Here is a 19105-nt window from a genome sequence, read left to right as displayed (position 1 = left end):
CCCCTAGTCTAATATCCCTGATCTGTTTTGTTCGGGAGGGAAACCTATTAGTCTTTTTCAGAACAAATAGTCTCGCTTATACACCCGCTTGAAATTACGGCTGATTCAGCGCTGCGATATTTCAACAACTATTTATGACATTTCCTCCCGTGTCAGTTGACCATTGCGACAGCGTTTTGCATTGGCAGACTGTTCTGTACACTTGGGCACCTTCCAAAAGCTTGTCCCAACAACCGGACTGAGAGTTCTGACTGAGCTAACGAAACTGGGTCAGCTAAAATGGACCACTCTTTTATCTGCATCCAAGTGTGACGGTCATCTGAAGTGTAGAGCGATTCTATTCACTGTATTGTTGAAAATGAACTAACTAACTTTTCTTTGTCTTTGTGTGTGTGTGTGTGTGTGTGTGTGTGTGTGTGTGTGTGTGTGTGTGTGATGTGTGTGTGTGTGTGTGTGTGTGTGTGTGTGTGTGTGTGTGTGTGTGTGTGATGTGTGATGTGTGATGTGATGTGTGTGTGTGTGTGTGTGTGTGTGTGTGTGTGTGTGTGTGTGATGTGTGTGTGTGTGTGTGTGTGTGTGTGTGTATGTGTGTGTGTGTGTGTGTGTGTGTGTGTGTGTGTATGTGTGTGTGTGTGTGTGTGTGTGTGTGTGTGTGTGTGTGGTGTGTGTGTGTGTGTGTGTGTGTGTGTGTGTGTGTGTGTGTGTCAGTGCCAAAAGTCTATATTCAGACACTTGGCACAACAGAGTTCACAGCCTCCCCAACCCCCATTACAAGAAAGAGACAAGGGACGCATTCATTGTCAATCTACTGTTTTGTGACAGGAACAGGATTTATTCTTCTTATGCGATAAGAACAGAAACCTTGTACAGAAACAGCGATTGGTAAGTCCTGACCCTAAATGGTAATCATGCCAGGGAACATGATGTTCTCTTTATCAGAAGAAAGAAGGTTTGGTGTCAGCAGGCTAAATTATCCCGCCATAAAGTGTGTGAAAGTGAGTGCAAAAGGGAATAGCCTACTCAGTTTGTCTGACTGACCAATCATTTAATAATACATTGATTGAACAAATTAAGATTAGCTAGGTCTATAGCATTGTCTTATTAGGCATACACTGTTAAATCCCCCAGTGTTAAAGCCCCCAGTGTTAAAGTGTTCAGTGTTAAAGCCCCCGGTGTTAAAGTGTTCAGTGTTAAGTTTTAAAAAGTGTTAGTATTTTAAGTGTTTCTTACCCGTATGGGTTTCAGGAAGTCCAGGTTGGACAGGAAGTGGTCCTGGGCCTTGTTCAGCCAATCAGGGGAGGCCTTGCAGATGATGTCTTGAGTGAGCCGTGACACATTCTTGTCGGAGATGGTCACAAACTCCTCCAGAGAAGTGGTGTTACACATATCTCTAAGATGGACGCCGAAACCTCCAATCAGGACCTGGTAGATAACATTAAATTATATTTCAGGGATCAAGTTCTTGCAGTTGAGAAACAGAAAAAAAAATATGTGTTGCGAGGATGTCAGGGAGAGTTGTGATTTCATGCTTTAACTGTGACAACTTTCACGATGAATGCCTAGTCAGGAATGATTTGGCAAATATGTTTTGAATCATATATCATCACAGGAAAGCTGTTGTCATGTCACTGCTCGTAGTATTACTGCCTCTAGAGGCATTACCAAACTGTTCTAAAATGTTCCTATGACTCAAACAAAGATGTTTGGGGAACGTTATTTCTAACCTATCAGAAACACTTTGGAAACCCAATATTTAAAAAAATTCTATTCCAGGAAGATATTTGCGTGTGGAATGACCCATAAATAAAATCAAATTTCATTATTCTACATTTCCACATGGCCATAGCTATCGCACAACATGGTCAACAACTAAACATATGAAAAATGTGCACAGTGCAGCTTTTCAGTCATGTATGGGGAGACTGTCTGTGGAAAAAGGGCAGAGAGAGAGGGGGGGGCTGATGGGTAATAAAACATCTACAGTGGGGGTGGAATACGGTTAATAGATCCACCGCATGTGTGAGCCCCTTCTCCGCACATGCTCACTGTGAGGCAAACAGAAGATGGAGGAGAGATGGAGGGCGGAGCAAAAGTCATGTGACTACTGCCCTCCAAATACAGACAGTGATGAATATCTGCTGAAACTGAGCGTAATTCTTTTCCCCGGGAAAGAGGATGACATGAGCCACAGACTTGGTTCTCATCCCCCTTTCATTACACGGTGTTACGAGTTTAGCCGTCTCGCGGTATATATAGTTACCAGCAAACCAAGGTCATGGCATGTGTGACTGCCTTTCAAAAAGGTACTCGATGTGGTGACAAAACAGAGAGATCGGCCTTCTATTTTCTCTTCGCACACAGTCAATATGTTTACCTTCTCTAGGTTGAGGTCAGCCTCGACAATCTGCTGGACGGCGTGATGGGATAGGGAGGCGTTGCGATGCAGGAACGACGATAAGGTCTCCTTATCACGGAGAAAGTCCTTCAGCTTGAAACCTGGTATGGGATGACGGGAATGCACATTCAACAGACTGCCTGGGAACACTGCGCTGCATGATTAGAAACAGATCTATTTTTAAAAAATGACAGAAATATGTTTTTACGGATAGAATTGTGATTTAGCGTCGAAACTCATCATCTTGAATAGAGAAATGATCATCTATTATCTGGGGAAACTCCATATACACAGCGTTACTTGGGTGAAAACTGTAAAGTCCTCAATACTATGGTATAATATAAATATTATACTAATATACTGGCATGGACAGAATGGAGTGATACAGTGAGGGGGAGACATATCATGGACACAGTCTACCCCGCTCAGGGGGCTATTGTGTTCACTGGGTCAGAACATTCCAGAGAAGTCATCTCCATTTAAAAACCAGTTGAAGTCAGCTCAGCACTCTGCTGCTTCGCACTCCGCAGCTGGGGTTACTCTAGGGCGTTCCACTTTGGCCCAAATACTGGGCGAGAGTACTGGGCTCCTCACTTTTCACTCTGTCCCGTCCCTTCCTTCCCAGCTTGAATTGGAAATAACTAACTTAAACGTTAGTTAGCACAGTAACAAGAGTAGCTGCCGGATACATGGTAAAGTAGGAGCATTACCCCTTGGGGGGTGGGGTGGGCTACTAGAAGGGAGTGTTACCCATAACTAGGGCCAAGGAGTTTTTCTTGATCAGAACCCTAACCCTATACTCTTAGAAACAAGTTATACCTAGAACTTTGTCTGTCCCTGTAGGAGAACACTTTTGGGTTCCAGGTAAAACTCAACTGTTTACACGATCTAGACAGGAAACACTTAGCTGCCCCAGAGGCCCCTGGGAGCAGGTCAAGGGGGACGTGGTGTGTGTTGTAGAGACATCCCCAGAGCATAGAGACGACCCCAGAGCAAATAACCAGGGAGTGGTAATGAGCTCTAATCATCCTGACTTCAGGAAACAAGAGACTGGAGATGTGCCCTAACAACAGTACTGAGTGAGAGTACTGCCATGAAAGACCAGAGGGATAGCCCCAAAAGGTACCGTCTATCTGCACTTGGGCCCTAACTACTGAGTGAGAGTACTGCCATGAAAGACCAGAGGGATAGCCCCAAAAGGTACCGTCTATCTGCACTTGGGCCCTAACTACTGAGTGAGAGTACAGCCATACAAGAAAGAGGAATAGCCCCAAATGGTACCGTCTATCTGCATTTGGCTTAGGTGGTTAGTATGCTGTGTCTTTGACCTACCAAAACAATAACAAGTAGGCTACAACAATACGAGACTGACTGCCATCCAGGCTAGTCACTACTTGCTCTGGCTTCTAGTGAAAAATAATGTATAGACATGAGGAGACATATGTTTAACATGTTCCCAAACCTCTCTGACTCAACAAACAACCTACAATCAGACAAACAAAATGGCCGCCTTTGCCAAGCGTGACAAATGACAGTTTGCTACAGATCATTTCAGGTTGATAGAAGAAGTGGAACAAACGTACTGACTGAGAGGGTCGTGGTCACCTGAGGCCCGAACGACCCGCCCTGTTTCCCATATCAAAAGTAGTGCACTATATAGGGACACAGAAGATGATGGTCCTGACTGACTGAGTCTAATAACCTGAGAGAAGGAAGCTGCATGTGGTGTTATTCAACAGAACAAAAATGGGAAATGAGAGTCGGACTGATTTGGAACTTGACCGACCGACAGGGGGGGGGGGGACGACAAACATTGTGGGACACTAGGCAAGCCAGAACTCTTTGAGAAGGAGAATTGTGCCTGCGCGCATCCGTGCGTCAGTGGGAAGAGAACCGAGAGGAGTTTAGAGACCTTCGAAAGAACAAACGACCCACCTAGGAAACCTTTCAGACAGTCAGTCTGGCTGACACATCAACCCATTACATTAAAACTAGTCTGGGTTACAAACCGAAAAGACAAACGCAAGCAGCAGCATATCGATGCCTAGCATATAAAACATACAGCCAAGTGAGAGAGGAGTAAAGTGGATATATTTCATGAATAAGATTAAAGTGCTTCCGTTGTGACACGAGGCACTAATTCTAATTCTAGCGTCGACATGAACTTTCTCCCCTTTGACATAACGGCACTTCACTGTAAGGCTTCATATAGGGGAAGGATTTTTAGAGAGGGTCGATGCAGAGCTGTGATCTGCTCCTAGACTCCTTTTAAACACTGAAGTAACCAATTATAACACTGGTTGCTTTTAAGTCCTGATATTCAAACTGGTATTTTTTAACACGGATACATTTCTCCATGTATGGACAGATTGTTCACGTGACTCGTTTTATTTGCACACAACATAATTATGCTGGAATTAGACACTATTATACAATAGTGTTTGACACAGTCTTCATGAACTGAATATCTCAGGTAATATCTTAACTAGGCTCTGGAAGGAAGCCTAGGTGAGAAGTTATACTGCAGGAGTAGATTGACGATAAATGCAGGTTGGAGGGGGAATGTGAAATACTATTCAGACCAAAGTGGGGTCAGTGAGTTCTGTTTTGAAGCGATTAATCTTTTAGTGGTAGGCCTATGTTAGTTTCTGAATTACTCTTTTCTCAATGTAAAATAGTGATAGTATGGTTACCACAGACAGCTCATTTATGCTCCTTTATGTAATAATGATAATAATAATAATAATAATAATTTGCTAGCTCTAAAATGTGTCAGCTTGATGGTTTAACAGTGGTGTTAGCATTAGCCTTGATGGTTTAACAGTGGTGTTAGCGTTAGCCTTGATGGTTTAACAGTGGTGTTAGCGTTAGCCTTAATGGTTTAACAGTGGTGTTAGCGTTAGCCTTGATGGTTTAAACACTTCTTTGGGAAGTGGGGGGCAGCATTTTCACTTTTAGATGAATAGCGCCCAGAGTAAACTGCCTCCTACTCAGTCCCAGATGCTAATATATGCATATTATTATCAGTATTGGATAGAAAACACTCTGAAGTTTCTAAAACTGTTTGAATGATGTCTGTGAGTATAACAGAACTCATATGGCAGGCAAAAACCTGAGAAAAAATCCAAACCGGAAGTGGGAAATCTGAGGTTTGTCGTTTTTGAACTCAGCCCCTATCGAATACACAGTGGGATATGGGTCATCTTGCACTTCCTAAGGCTTCCACTAGATGTCAACCGTCTTTAGAACGTTGTTTCAGGCTTCTACTGTGAAGGGGGGCCGGATGAGAGCTGTTTGACTAAGGGGGTCTGGCAGCAGCCTCGTTCTCAGTCACGCACATTTCACATGAGAGGTAGCTCTCGTTCCATTGCTTTTATACAGACAATGGAATTCTCCGGTTGGAACATTATTGAACATTTATGATGAAAACATCCTAAAGATTGGTTCTATACTTAGTTTGACAAGTTTCTATGACCTGTAATATAACTTTTTGAACTTTTCGTCCGACTGGACCTGAACGCGCGTTTGGATTTGTTTACCAAACACCCTAACAAAATAACCTATTTGGACATAATTGATGGACTTTATGGAACAAATCAAACATTTTGTCGAACTGGGATTCCTGGGAGTGCATTCTGATAAAGATCATCAAAGGTAAGTGAATATTTATAATGCTATTTCTGACTAATGTTGACTGCGCAACATGGCGGATATTTATTTTGGCTGTTTTGGGCTGAGCGCCGTACTCAGACTATGCTTTTTCCGCAAAGTTAAAAAATAAATCTGACAGCGGTTGCATTAAGGAGAAGTTTGTCTATCTTTCCATGTATAACACATGTATTTTCATCAACATTTATAATTAGTATTTCTGTAAATTCACGTGGCTCTGCAAAATCACTGCATGTTTTGGAACTACTGAATGTAACACGCCAATGTAAAATGAGATTTTTGGATATAAATATGCCCTTTACCGAACAAAACATACATGTATTGTGTAACATGAAGTCCTATGTGTCATCTGATGAAGATCATCAAAGGTTAGTGATTAACTTTATCTATATTTGTGCTTTTTGTGACTCCTCTCTTTGGCTGGAAAAATGGCTGGGTTTTTCTGTGACTTGGTGGTGACCTAACATAATAGTTTGTGGAGCTTTCGCTGTAAAGCATTTTTGAAATCAGACACTGTGGCTGGATTAACGAGAATGTTTTATTTAAAATGGTGCCTAATACTTGTATGTTTGAGAAATTTGATTTATGAGCTTTCTGTTGATTTGTATTTGGCGCCCTGCAATTTCATTGGCTGTTGGCGAGGAACACCGTTCCCAGACAGGTTAACAGTGGTGTTAGCGTTAGCCTTGATGAGGTGCCATGAGGCTCATCCAGCAGCTGATGTTACCTAATTAGGAAATTCAACCAAAATAAGTCAATTAATGGTCAATGCCAGTTGCACGTTGAAATATGACATTGGTATAATGTTAATTCAACGTGTTTTGCCCAGTGGGTAGGTAATATGTATGGCAGATATGTACGTAGGGACACCTCAGGACTCATGCAAGGGAAAGATACTATCATCAACCTGATTTCCTCAAAGACCTTTCCCCCCCTCTTCCTGGGCCAAAGTAATGATAGCCCTATGTATTTTCCACTCTGAAAATGGCAGCTCTGCAAGAGCCAAAAGCTAACATTACAGTATCCATTAAATCTGTGGAGCAGTGTGCAGAAGTTTATTTTCAATGGTATTCAGTTTTTTTCCTGCTGGTAATACGATTACTTATTCACCATCTAAAATGAGATGGACAGTCACGTGAGGGGAGACCAGAGCACATAATGACCCTCAAACAGGATGCAGACACATTCCAAGCCCGGGGTTGGTCCAGTTCAGACACAGAGATAGCAGTCAGAACATTGAATGGCCAGTTAGTTTAAATCTGTATCCTGTTGTGATGGGTGGGCCCAGGGAGATCTTCCTGCTACTTAAAAAGAGTTAGAACAGGACAGGGGCACTGCCCCCTGGTTGGCCCAGGAGCAACCTCCCCACCCAAGGACTGGCATGGACTGATTACACCAATGCTATGCCACCCATAGAAATCGAATTGCTAGAAGGGACAAAGCCTGGTCCCATATTTGTTTTTGCCTTCTAGCCAACTCCCAGCAGATCTGGGACCAGGCTAACAAAGCCCCTCAGACCACCGCGCTTTTGAATGGATCACTCATGAATCGTAGAACAATAAATGAATCGTAGAACATTGACTGGAATGAGAACGTCCATTCTAATAACTCTATTTCTATGCTGCCAACCTGCACCCATTGCCCTCCATTACGAGCCAAACGGCCCCATTTGATTAGGAGCTGTATGGTCGCCAGTAATCTGCTTTTCTTCGCATTAGGAGTTTGGGGTTTCATGGAGGCCATTAAAATCTAAGCATGCCGTTAGCTCTGAACTCTCTGCACCGTACGGCCCCAGGAAAACGAGGACTTCCCCATCAAACAAGTCTCAAGTTCAGTACTATGTGCTTCAAGTCGACAGCGTGTGCCCTACGTCTATAGCTATGAGGCATGTACAGATAGGTGATCATACATACCTACTGAAAAACTAGGCTAATCAAACTCAGATCAGTATGTGTGCTATGCGTCTATTGCTCAGGGCCTATGTACGCAGGTGGGCACAGGCTTAGGATCAGATTCAGTAACATCACATGCAGAAACAAACATAAAATGTGATGTCATACAGTATATAAACAATACGTACAAATATATAAATCAGCGTAAATTTATGGACAGTGCATCAACGAAAAGGTTATCCATGCACATCCCACTGGGCACAGATGGAATTTTCAACACCTAGTTTTCCTTTACATTTGGTTGAGTTGTCAACTAACGTGAATTCAACATGAAATCAACAAGAAAAATGTCAAAGTTGAGTGAAAAAAGACAAAATTCCCGTACGTTGATGACTTTTTGCAAATCCAATCAGATTTTCACGTTGATTCAACATCCTCACTTTGCATTTCTTTGTTGAAATGACATGGAAACGACGTTGATTCAACCAGTAGGTTGCCCAGTGGGATGCATCTTTATGTCTGTAGCTCAGGGTCTATGTACTGTGATCTGTCCTACCTGCCGTGTTGCTCTGTAGTTTCCCCAGAGCCCGCACCAGAACTTTGTAGCCCTCGAAGCTCTTGTCATTCTGGCTGTAGAGGAGGATCTTCTTGGCATCGATGAACAGACGGGAGATTCTGTGTTTCATAGAGAGACGATTAGACGACGTGAGGAACAACGGTGGTAAAACACACATGCTGATCCTCTAGGGTTGAGGGTCTGAAAGGAGGAACAATGCTCCTTGTGGCACGGTCCATTATTTCAAATGTATTAGCTTACATTGTTTACTTGGTTGTTTGTCACAGACATGACTAATCAAATCATTCTATCAAATCAGTCAATGTTAAAAATAAAAAAAAAAGGTCAGTTTTCCGGGATGAACTCACATAGAATCATTGAAGTTGCCCACCAGCCCTGGGCTCTCTCCTGGTGTGGGGTGGCGGAAGCAGGGGTTGTTGGCGTTACAGATGATCCCTTGTACCCAGGGCAAGGTGCCCGCCGAGGGCATGGCCTTGTTGGGGAAATGGCCTGGAGGGGGACAAATAGGGAAGGTTCAATGATCGACACCGCTCTACGTCACAATATCTCCCTATGTAGCTGCCCAGATGGCCACTGAAGTCAAATGATTATGTTGGGTAAACTCGGTACTTTAGTCAGTCCCCCAACATTTCACAATGGCAGAGCAAGGAGGACTGAGTGAAACTCCATTTCAGCTTGGCTCAATTCAGAAGATCGAAAATAACAGCCAGGCGGACATCTTGGTTTAGCAAGAGTACAGTACAACGGGGGACCTCGCGTGGGCACGGATTCCTCGTGTACTCTTGAGGAACTGTGTTGTCTAACAGAGAGGCCAAGGCTGCGTCCCAAACGGCACCTTATTCCGCAAGTGCTCTGGCCAAAAGTACTGCACTATTTTGGGAAATAGGGTGCCATCTGGGACGGAGACCAAGAGAGATGGGGGGGGTTATTTGGTGAATAATTGCCTCAGTGAACCACATGACTCATGTGACCGTTGGATCAACATTCACTTTCAGTGACGAGCCAAAAAGAGGTTATAAGCAAACCGTTATCTGCTGCTGTACAGTAGTTAGTTATAAAGCCCGGCAGATTGTGAGGCAATCAAATAGAGTAGGACTATTTAGCGTGACCCAGTCCTGAGGTCAATACTGTTGAGTTCAATGGGTGAAATGAAGTAGTACTATCTACGGCCGAGTTGACTAGAGTTGACAGGTTTGACCATCAACAAAATGGTGACGTGCACATTCTGCTAAACAAGATGTTACAGAAGTATTCCCGTTTTCCTTTTTTGCCAATGTGTGTGTGTGTGTTTGTGTGGATCTGACAAGCCTTTGTAGTAACACATGAATAGTTATTTCACATTCCACCGTTATGGTATCATACAGTGAGTTTAATAGCCTAGCCTACTGGCCTGCTATCCAACCTACACTGAGTGTGCAAAACATTTTGACACCTGCTCTGTCCATGACATAAACTGCCCGGGTGAATCCAGGTGAAAGCTATGATCCCTTATTGATATCACTTGTTAAATCCGTTTAAAAATCAGTGTAGATGAATGGGAGGAGACAGGTTAAAGAATGATTTTTAAGCCTTGAGACAATTAAGACATGGATTGTGTGTGTGCCATTCAGAGGGTGAATGGGAAAGACAAAATATGTAAGTGCCTTTGAACGGGGTGTGGTAGGTACCAGGCGCACTGGTTTGAGTGTGTCAAGAACTGCAACGCTGCTGGGATTTCCATGTTCAACAAGAACGTGTATCAAGAATGGTCCACCACCAAAAGGATATCCAGCCAACTTGGCACAACTGTGGGAAGCATTGGAGTCAACTTGGGCCAGCATCCCTGTGGAATGCTTTCGACACCTTGCAGGGTCCATGCCCAATTCATTTAAAGGGGGTGCAACTTAATATTAGACAGCCGTTCCTAATGTTTTGCACACTTAGTGTATATCTGTATTATACAGGAGGGCAAAGGCATAGCCTTCTGACCTGGTGAAATACAGTATGTGCGTCCCAAATAGCACCCTATTCGCTATGGGCCCTAGTCAAAAGTACTGCACTATATAGGGAATAGGATGCCAATTGGGATGAAACCAAGATCTTTACTGGAGACCTGTATTGACAAGTTAGAGATAAGGAGGGCAATAGAAAGTATAGTAGCTTTACATCCTTCTACTGACGTCCATTGATGTGAACAAACATACTACACAGTCCAGTGTTGTTGGAGTCTTACACCGCTCTACGTCACAATATCTACAATATATACATTTAAATTCAGGAAGTTCATTTAATGGAGATTCCTTTATTATTGTTTTCGGGTGAATTTTGCAATAATTCAATTTCATTTGGTGCTCTGATTTTACAGAGAGAAACAATTCCATTTTAGCTTCTAACTTTAGCTTCTAACTCAAAGTTGAGAATATATTATCTGTGTAAGTAACAAACTGTTCCCAGAGCTGTTATTGTGTAATACAGGCCAGCGGGTCAATATATCAAATATTGACCTACCGAGTTGGATATTGACCAACTGATTGGGATGTTTTTAAGAAAACTGTATAGAAGGAAGACCTAGATGAGACATGGCAGGTAAGGACATTAATGTACTCTTCTCTGCATTGACATTTATTGGACAATAAAACATTTTTTCTTCCTTTCCAGTAGGCCTATGGAACATTTCCACGTGTTCACACAGCCCACTATTTTTTTCCCCCTTATCCATTGTTCTAGAATAACTAAATCCATTGGGACACATTTCTTGTGGGAATCTCCTGCCTTCCACTGTTCTGTTGTGACTATCTGTCTTTGATACGAACAGTAATGTCCTTTAAAAATGATGAGCTCTCTCTCTTTCCCTGAAGTATCTTTTGTCTGTATTGCTTTGCTTTCCAAAGAGTCTTGGACTCAATAAACACTAGTGGCCGATGATGTAAAGGACAACTGTCGAGCATCCTCTTGTCCTCCATCTTGTGATCTGACTCATCTAACTACAAAGAATGAGAAACGGGAACAAATGATGACAGGAAACAGCATTTGGACCAAATGTCATGAGACCTCTAGTGCGTCACTACTTACCCGGCCGAGACACTAACATTTTTCTTGAATTGCCTCATTATAACTGAGTGAATAAATCACCATAAACAAGGCTAGATTTGAGTCAATTTGAACAATTCAAATTCTAAAAGCTTTATTATCCTTCAGATGTACATAAAACAGAAAATCGTCTTTCACAGGCTAATAATTCATTGTGATTTCAGGCACTCTGTGTATGTGTGGGCTGCTTACACTCATGTTGCTCGTAGGGCGGGTAATGCATCCTCACAGATATGAGGATGAAGAAGATGAAGAGCGGCCATATTATCTCGATAATTAGCTGGAGCTGAAAGGGAAGTTCAGAAGGTCGATGAGAGGCTGATAAACTCAGTCAGGACAAACAGCATTCAAACAGTGAAACCAATGCCATAGTAAGGATGTCTGGTCTCCCTACAGAACAACCCATTTTGGAGATTTCAATCATACAATCATGTGTTGTTTATTTGGGGCAAAACAGCAGATAAGGAGGAATCTTTGAACCTGAAATTGTTTGCAAAGTAGGGTGGCCATGGATGTAACAAAAATGTTACGCAAAAAATGTATTGAATGTTTCAGTGTCCTAGAGCAGTGGTTCCCAACCAGGGGTACTTGGCCTGCCCACGAGGGGATACTTCAGGGGTACTCCGGGTAGAGCAAAATGCACTTGGTGATACAATAACCAAAAAAGGTTGGGAACCACTGTCCTAGAGTAGACAACCCACCTCTAAGCTTTCTTTGTGTACTTTAGTCTACAATCCAGGTTACCAATTTCTTGACTATATTGGATGGGTCATTTTGATTCTAAATGAGACATTTCCTCAATTACAATTAAAATCTATCAAATCCCCTTTAGAATGGACTGGTCCTGCTTTACAGTGGAAGTGGGTCATTCCACAAACCATTATGAGGGAGTCAGGCAGCCATTAAGGGGTTTATCAGCTGTTGGCAAATATATTATAATCTTTATCCTAGCTAAGACTGGGAGTGGAAAGGGAGAAGGGTTGGTTGGGTGGACATATGTCCACAACAGCTGCTGTCCTCCCAGCCCCATCCTCACAGAGCATTGGTCAAATGGAGGCTGGGGATCTGTTCTATAAATGTATCTTGTTCTTAGATTCTTCTGAGAGATTTTGAGGTTTAACAGTTTGATGACATGATAAGGCGAGGGTGTCATTTAAAATGTTCCAGAATCCAGACCTTTTTTTGCGGAAATGTGTACTTGAGAGAGCACTTAAAACTCCTCTGCGCTACCATTGACGCCCTGCTACGTTGATGTCATCGACGGTCTGAACATCCTCAACGAATCAAATATGTAAATAAAGTCCATTCAACGGGTTTTTCACAATCTCATTCCTTTTACCAATAAATAGAAGATGCTATTCTTTGTGTGAACTGGTCACACAAACGGCAATAGTAACACATTGTATTTCTACTAAACCTTGTAACCACTAAAGCTTATTATTGCACTTTGCCCCAGCAACTTTCATTGACATGCTCCCTTTATCTCACAGAATCTACGTGGGGTTGGTGGACTTTTATTTTGTAGTAGCTACTTACTGTCTGTCTCCGTCTGTAGGTGAAGTTCTTCCACAGCAGTAAGCCCAGTTGAGTAGAGATGGCCATCTCGCCTCAGGGACCTATCCTACAGCCGCCCAGCTCCCAACTGCAGAGCACAGTGACAACACAGTGAGACTCGCTGGACCTTTTCCTACTGCTTTTGAGCTCCCAACTGCAGACACGCAGCACAGTGAGACCAGAGAAGCAGGCTGTTTGAGTCCACTGGACACCTCGCCACTCATAGGTCAAAGTCCAACCAAATATAACCATCAGATTCCCCAATGGATACTAGACTGTATTAACCAATCGGGGCAGTTTTTACTCTGTGCACTGGTGGCATTTCCAGAATTGAGAGATTCAGTGTCTATTACAACAACAACAAAAAACACACACACAAGGACTTTTGGATCTACAAACAGTCAGTGGATACTCGGCAAGTGAAGGTGTGCCACCCACACAATATAACACAAAAAAGACTAATATCTAAACTACCAGATGTCCTCATAACATGACATTTCAATTCAATCCAGCAATTGCGATACAGAAATTAACAATCCCTACAATTGCATGAGGCGAATGCTGTTACTATTTATCTAATTATATAGCCAGCTGTACTATTAAATACTTTCAGATGCAACAGAGTTTTTAGGACATGAATGGGTCTCTGTGAATGGGTCTCTGTGTGGCTCAGTTGGTAGATGCCAAGGTTGTGGGTTTGATTCCCACGGGGGACCAGAATGCAATGAAAAAGTTAGCACTTTTTTCGCTCAGGGTGAGAGTGTCCTTTTAATGTAGTCCTTTTAGTCTGAACTTGCCATTCCATCAATTTTGGGGAGGCTGGTGGCCTGGTGGTTAGGGCGTTGGACTAGTAACCGAAAGGTTGTAAAATCAAATCCCCGAGCTGACGAGGTAAAAAATCTGTCGTTCTGCCCCTGAACAAGGCAGTTAACCTACTGTTCCTAGGCTGTCATTATAAAAAAAATTATTAACTGACTTGCCTAGTTAAATAAAGGTAAAATGATGGCGATGCAACAAGCTCTCAAACAATTGGAATGTCTATTCTCGAGACGAATGAAGGACCAGCAGGCTACGCAGGTAACATTTCATTAGCAGCCTGGGTGGATGGATAGCCTATTCAAATGATGTAATTTGGCAAAATCGGTATGATCGTCTACCTCGGGGACCGGCATAATAAAAACAGATGTTCTAATGAACAGATCGTGTATTGGTTACATTGGAAGTCGTTGTTTTTTTTAGGTTGTTTTTCCATCAGCTTCAACGCATACCATAACAAACCACTACAGTAGGCCTAGAAGTTGTAAACAACAGCCTCTGCAAATTAATCAATGCGGTTGCCTGGTGCAGAGTTGTTCTAGGATAATGCCATGTCCATATGATGATCATATGTTTTAAATCCAAATTGATCAATGCGGTTGCCTTTTTATCCAATTGCCTGTTATGGTTTCAACTACGTCTCAAAACATTGCAAAAATCATTCAGAATATGAATACAAAGGCTAAAAGAACAAAATTATGCAATGCTTTGATGAAACAGCCTATGAAAAAAAAAAACGAATGAATAACAATATGACAACCACTATGGTCAACGATGGATCGACAAAAAAACAGAATTGCAAAACCCGTTTGGTAAACATCTCCTTCCTTTACCTACAACATCAAGCCTGAATCAATGAATCAGAAAAAAGCATTCATTAAAACAATAACATAATTTCACTATAAAAACAAGTACACAATCTAAGACGTTACATTCTAAAATTGTAATCGAATGTCAACCATGTCAGTGCAATATAATTATCGAAATAATTTCAGAACTTCATGCTGGATGTTTCATTGTTTCAAGAGGAAGGGGTTACTTTCGGTCATTCAGCGTAGCGCAGACTCTTCCATACAATGAACAGCAACAGATGCTGTAGCCCATACACTGTATTCATCAAACACAATACGGTAATATGCGATAAAGGACATCAAATACACGACCCACAGTTTGTCATCTTACCCATCCTACCAAAAACCTCATAAATGCATAAGTTATTCAATACATTTGATTAAGGATAAACACTGGAAATCATGTGCTGATTGTTGTGAACAATGTCGCGTACTGTACAGGCGCGGAGGCAAAGATGCGCTTTTGTTTTGAAAAGATTTACAGACTGAATCAAACAACCATATACATCCGCAACCATATACATCCGTTCTGTACATATCAAATGATAAAGTTCCTTTAGGATGTTGCATGACACAATGCATATCACCCACAGAGCCACTTAACAAAGAAACAACAAAAACGAATAAAGAAAAACAACCGACCTTTTCCCCTAATGCTGCGAAATTCCAATTCTTCAATGTTCATCAAATATAATTAATTCCTTGAATTGGAAAATGTCCAATGGACGCTTTTGTATTCGCCTTTTCACGACCGTTATTGTCTTCGCTGCTCTGTATCTGGTTCTAACAGAACTGCTTTTTTTCTCCTCCAAGCTTTTATAGGGGCAGCCAATGCAGCCGCTTTCGGAAGAGGAAAGGTAACTCGCGGTCAAAAGGATCCAAGGCTGGTTGTGTTGCGGTCTACTTAAACGGGACGCACGTGTAGAGTAAAAATAACAGCTCTTAAGAGGGCTACGGCGCCCTATACATATTTCTTTCGGTATTGAATCCGTCCATGCAATGTATATAATCATTTTATGATTGTGTAATTGTTATATCTGTATAATAGCCTAATTTGTGGTTGAAAACAAGTGCTCAGTCTTGTCAGTGGCCATTGGGGACATAATCGAGTCCAATAAATACCAGTATTCTATGACAGACTCTAAATGTAGGTTCAATCTGAAGGCATATCAGTTCACACACTTTATACAAATAGAATTCTGTTTTATCCTTTTGAAATATAATTCTATATTGTTTGAACTTCAGATTTAACGTCCATTTAGAGTCTGTCATAGCATATTGATATTTATTGACCCAAAGACCATTCCACCTCAGTGACTTTGACTAAACAGTAACTAGACACACAAGCTTGATGACCAGGTTCAGTGGTTAACTAACTACAGAATACTGTTCAACGAGCTGCATTCAGGGCTTCGGGAAACAGCAGAGGGTGCACCCCCGTATCTACATTGACAGGACTGCAGTGGAGAAAGTGGAAAGCTTCAAGTTCCTTGGCGTACACATCACTGATAAACTGAAATGGACCACCCACACAGACAGGAGGCTAAATTAATTTGGCATGTCAATTAAAACCCTCAAACTTTTACAGATGCACAATTGAAAGCATCCTGTCGGGCTGTATCACCGCCTGGTATGGCAACTGCACCACCCACAACCGCAAGGCTCTCCAGAGGGTGGTGCGGTCTGCCCAACGCATTACCGGGGGCAAACTACCCACCCTCCAGGACACCTACAGCCCCCGATGTCACAGGAAGGCCAAAAAGATCATCAAGGACATCAACCACCTGAGCCACTGCCTGTTCACCCCGCTATCATCCAGAAGGCAAGGTCAGTACAGGTGCATCAAAGCTGGGATCGAGAGACTGAAAAACAGCTTCTATTTCAAGGCCATCAGCCTGTTAAACAGCCATCACTAGCACATTAGAGGCTGCTGCCTATAGGCATAGACTAGAAATCACTGGTCACTTTAATGTTTACATATCTGGCATTACTCATCTCATATGTATATACTGTTTTCTATACTATTCTGCAATATCTCATTCACTTAATAATGTTTACATATCTTGAATTACTCATCTCACATGTATATACTGTATTCTATACTATTCTACTGTATCTTGGTCCGTTCCGCTCTGACATCGTTCGTCCATATGTATATAGTCTTAATTAATTCCTACTTAGATTTGTGTGTATTGGGTATATGTTGTGTAATTTGATAGATATTACTTGTTAGATATCACTGCACTGTCGGAGCTAGAAGCACAAGCTTTCGCTACAACCGCAAATAACATCTGCTAATCGCATATATGTGACCAATCAAATTTGATTTAATGACTAGGGCCAATATCAGATGTAAATCAACTAGACTACAGGAGAAAATACACTCTGAGGCTGGGTATAAGTTGAATGTTGAAGATGTATCACAGATTGTTGAGTAGAGTAATCCTAATTGGTTTGTGTCTTTGTCTTTAGAGGATGGGTGCAAGGACATGGTAGCATCTCTCTGCAAAGGGATCGACCATCTGCTGTTCAATCTTTAAATACCTTGTCTAGTCTCTTAGGTTTAGTCTTACTGTAATACAGTCTTACATACACAAACTCAGCAAAAATGAAACGTCCCTTTTTCAGGATCCTGTCTTTCAAAGATAATTCGTAAAAATACAAATAACTTAATAGATCTTCATTGTAAAGGGTTTAAACACTGTTTCCCATGCGTGTTCAATGAACCATAAACAATTAATGAACATGCACTTGTGGAACGGTCGTTAAGAAACTAACAGCTTACAGACGGTAGGAAATTAAGGTCACAGTTATGAAAACTTAGGACACTAAAGAGGCCTTTCTACTGACTCTGAAAAACGGCAAAAGAAAGATGTCCAGGGTCCCTGCTCATCTGCGTGAACGTGCCTTACGCATGCTGCAAGGAGGCGTGAGGACTGTGGCCAGGGCAATAAATCGCAATGTCCGTACTGTGAGAAGCCTAAGACAGAGCTACAGGGAGACAGGACGGACAGCTGATCGTCCTCGCAGTGGCAGATCACGTGTAACAACACCTACACAGGATCGGTACACCCTCGAACATCACACCTGCGGGACAGGTACAGGATGGCAACAACAACTGCTCGGGTTACACCAGGAATGCACAATCCCTCTATCAGTGCTCAGACTGAGAGGCTGGACTGAGGGCTTGTAGGCCTGTTGTAACGCAGGTCCTCACTAGACACTAGACTAGATTTGGAGGTGAAGGGTCCATCATGGTCTGGGGCAGTGTGTCATCGGACTGAGCTTGTTGTCATTTTGCAGGCAATCTCAAAGCTGTGCGTTACAGGGAAGACATCCTCCTCCCTCATGTGGTTTCCTTCCTGCAGGCTCATCCTGACATGACCCTGCAGCATGACAATGCCACCAGCCATACTGCTAATTCTGTGCGTGATTTCCTGCAAGACAGGAATGTCAGTGTTCTGCCATGGCCAGCGAAGAGCCCGGATCTCAATTCCATTGAGCACGTCTGGGGCCTGTTGGATCGGAGGGTGAGGGCTTGGGCCATTTCCCCCCAGAAATGTCCAGGAACTTGCAGGTGCCACAGCAAGAACGGGCAAATCTGGTGCAGTCCATAAGGAGGAGATGCACTGCAGTACTTAATGCAGCTGGTGGCCACACCAGATATTGACTGTTACTTTTGATTTTGACCCCCCTTTGTCCAGGGACACATTCTTCCATTTCTGTTAGTCACATGTCTGTGGAACTTGTTTAGTTTATGTCTCAGTTGTTGAATCTTGTAACGTTCATGAACCCTTAAGATCTTAATTTGTTGACTTAAGTCCTTTTGAGGGCAACACAAAGGCTGTTCCTTACAGTAGCCTATCTTTGTAGCTTTACTGTAAGATGGTGAATCTATACTGTATCTTTATGTATATCTAAATATATTTTTAAATGTAGATTACTGTTTCTATACTCATTTACTGCACAGGAGGTTGGTGGCACCTTCATTGAGGAGGACGGTCTCGTGGTAATGGCTGGAGTGGAATCAAATACATCAAACTCATGCCATTCTATTCGCTCAGTTCCAGCCATTATTATAAGCCGTACTCCCCTCATCAGCTTCCACTGATCCACTGTACCTTGAAGACAGTTTACTAAAAGTCTTCCTTTTTTCCTAAAGGGGTAGTTGGACACTACCACACAGTAGGGGTTGCGTTTCAATTAGACAGCAGTTAGGAGAGATTAGACATATAATCCATCAATAAATAGGATTCATTTAGCTCAAACAATAAGGATAAAG

General features: G+C 42.4%; 1 protein-coding gene across 4 annotated transcripts in view; it reads right to left on the bottom strand.

Annotated features, from left to right (window-relative positions):
- Nucleotides 1-15742, bottom strand: part of LOC110498663 (phospholipid-transporting ATPase ABCA1) — a 40595-nt gene extending 24853 nt beyond the window's left edge. For all 4 annotated transcript variants that reach the window (XM_036954341.2, XM_036954342.2, XM_036954343.2 and 1 more), the window contains exons 1-7: nt 15466-15742; nt 13139-13244; nt 11795-11888; nt 8881-9022; nt 8513-8631; nt 2375-2496; nt 1231-1422 (exon numbers count right to left, since the gene is read on the bottom strand). In XM_036954341.2, the coding sequence (XP_036810236.1) occupies nt 1231-1422; nt 2375-2496; nt 8513-8631; nt 8881-9022; nt 11795-11888; nt 13139-13204 (735 nt within the window). In that variant the 5' untranslated portion in view covers nt 13205-13244; nt 15466-15742. The remainder of the gene's footprint in view (nt 1-1230; nt 1423-2374; nt 2497-8512; nt 8632-8880; nt 9023-11794; nt 11889-13138; nt 13245-15465) is intronic.
- Nucleotides 15743-19105: the final 3363 nt, after the last annotated feature.

This window comes from Oncorhynchus mykiss, chromosome 19 (assembly GCF_057628025.1).
Source record: "Oncorhynchus mykiss isolate SJ-2025 chromosome 19, ASM5762802v1, whole genome shotgun sequence".
Lineage (NCBI taxonomy): Eukaryota > Metazoa > Chordata > Actinopteri > Salmoniformes > Salmonidae > Oncorhynchus > Oncorhynchus mykiss.
Note: the sequence above shows the minus strand (reverse complement) of the source record. Positions and strands in the feature narration are given on the sequence as shown.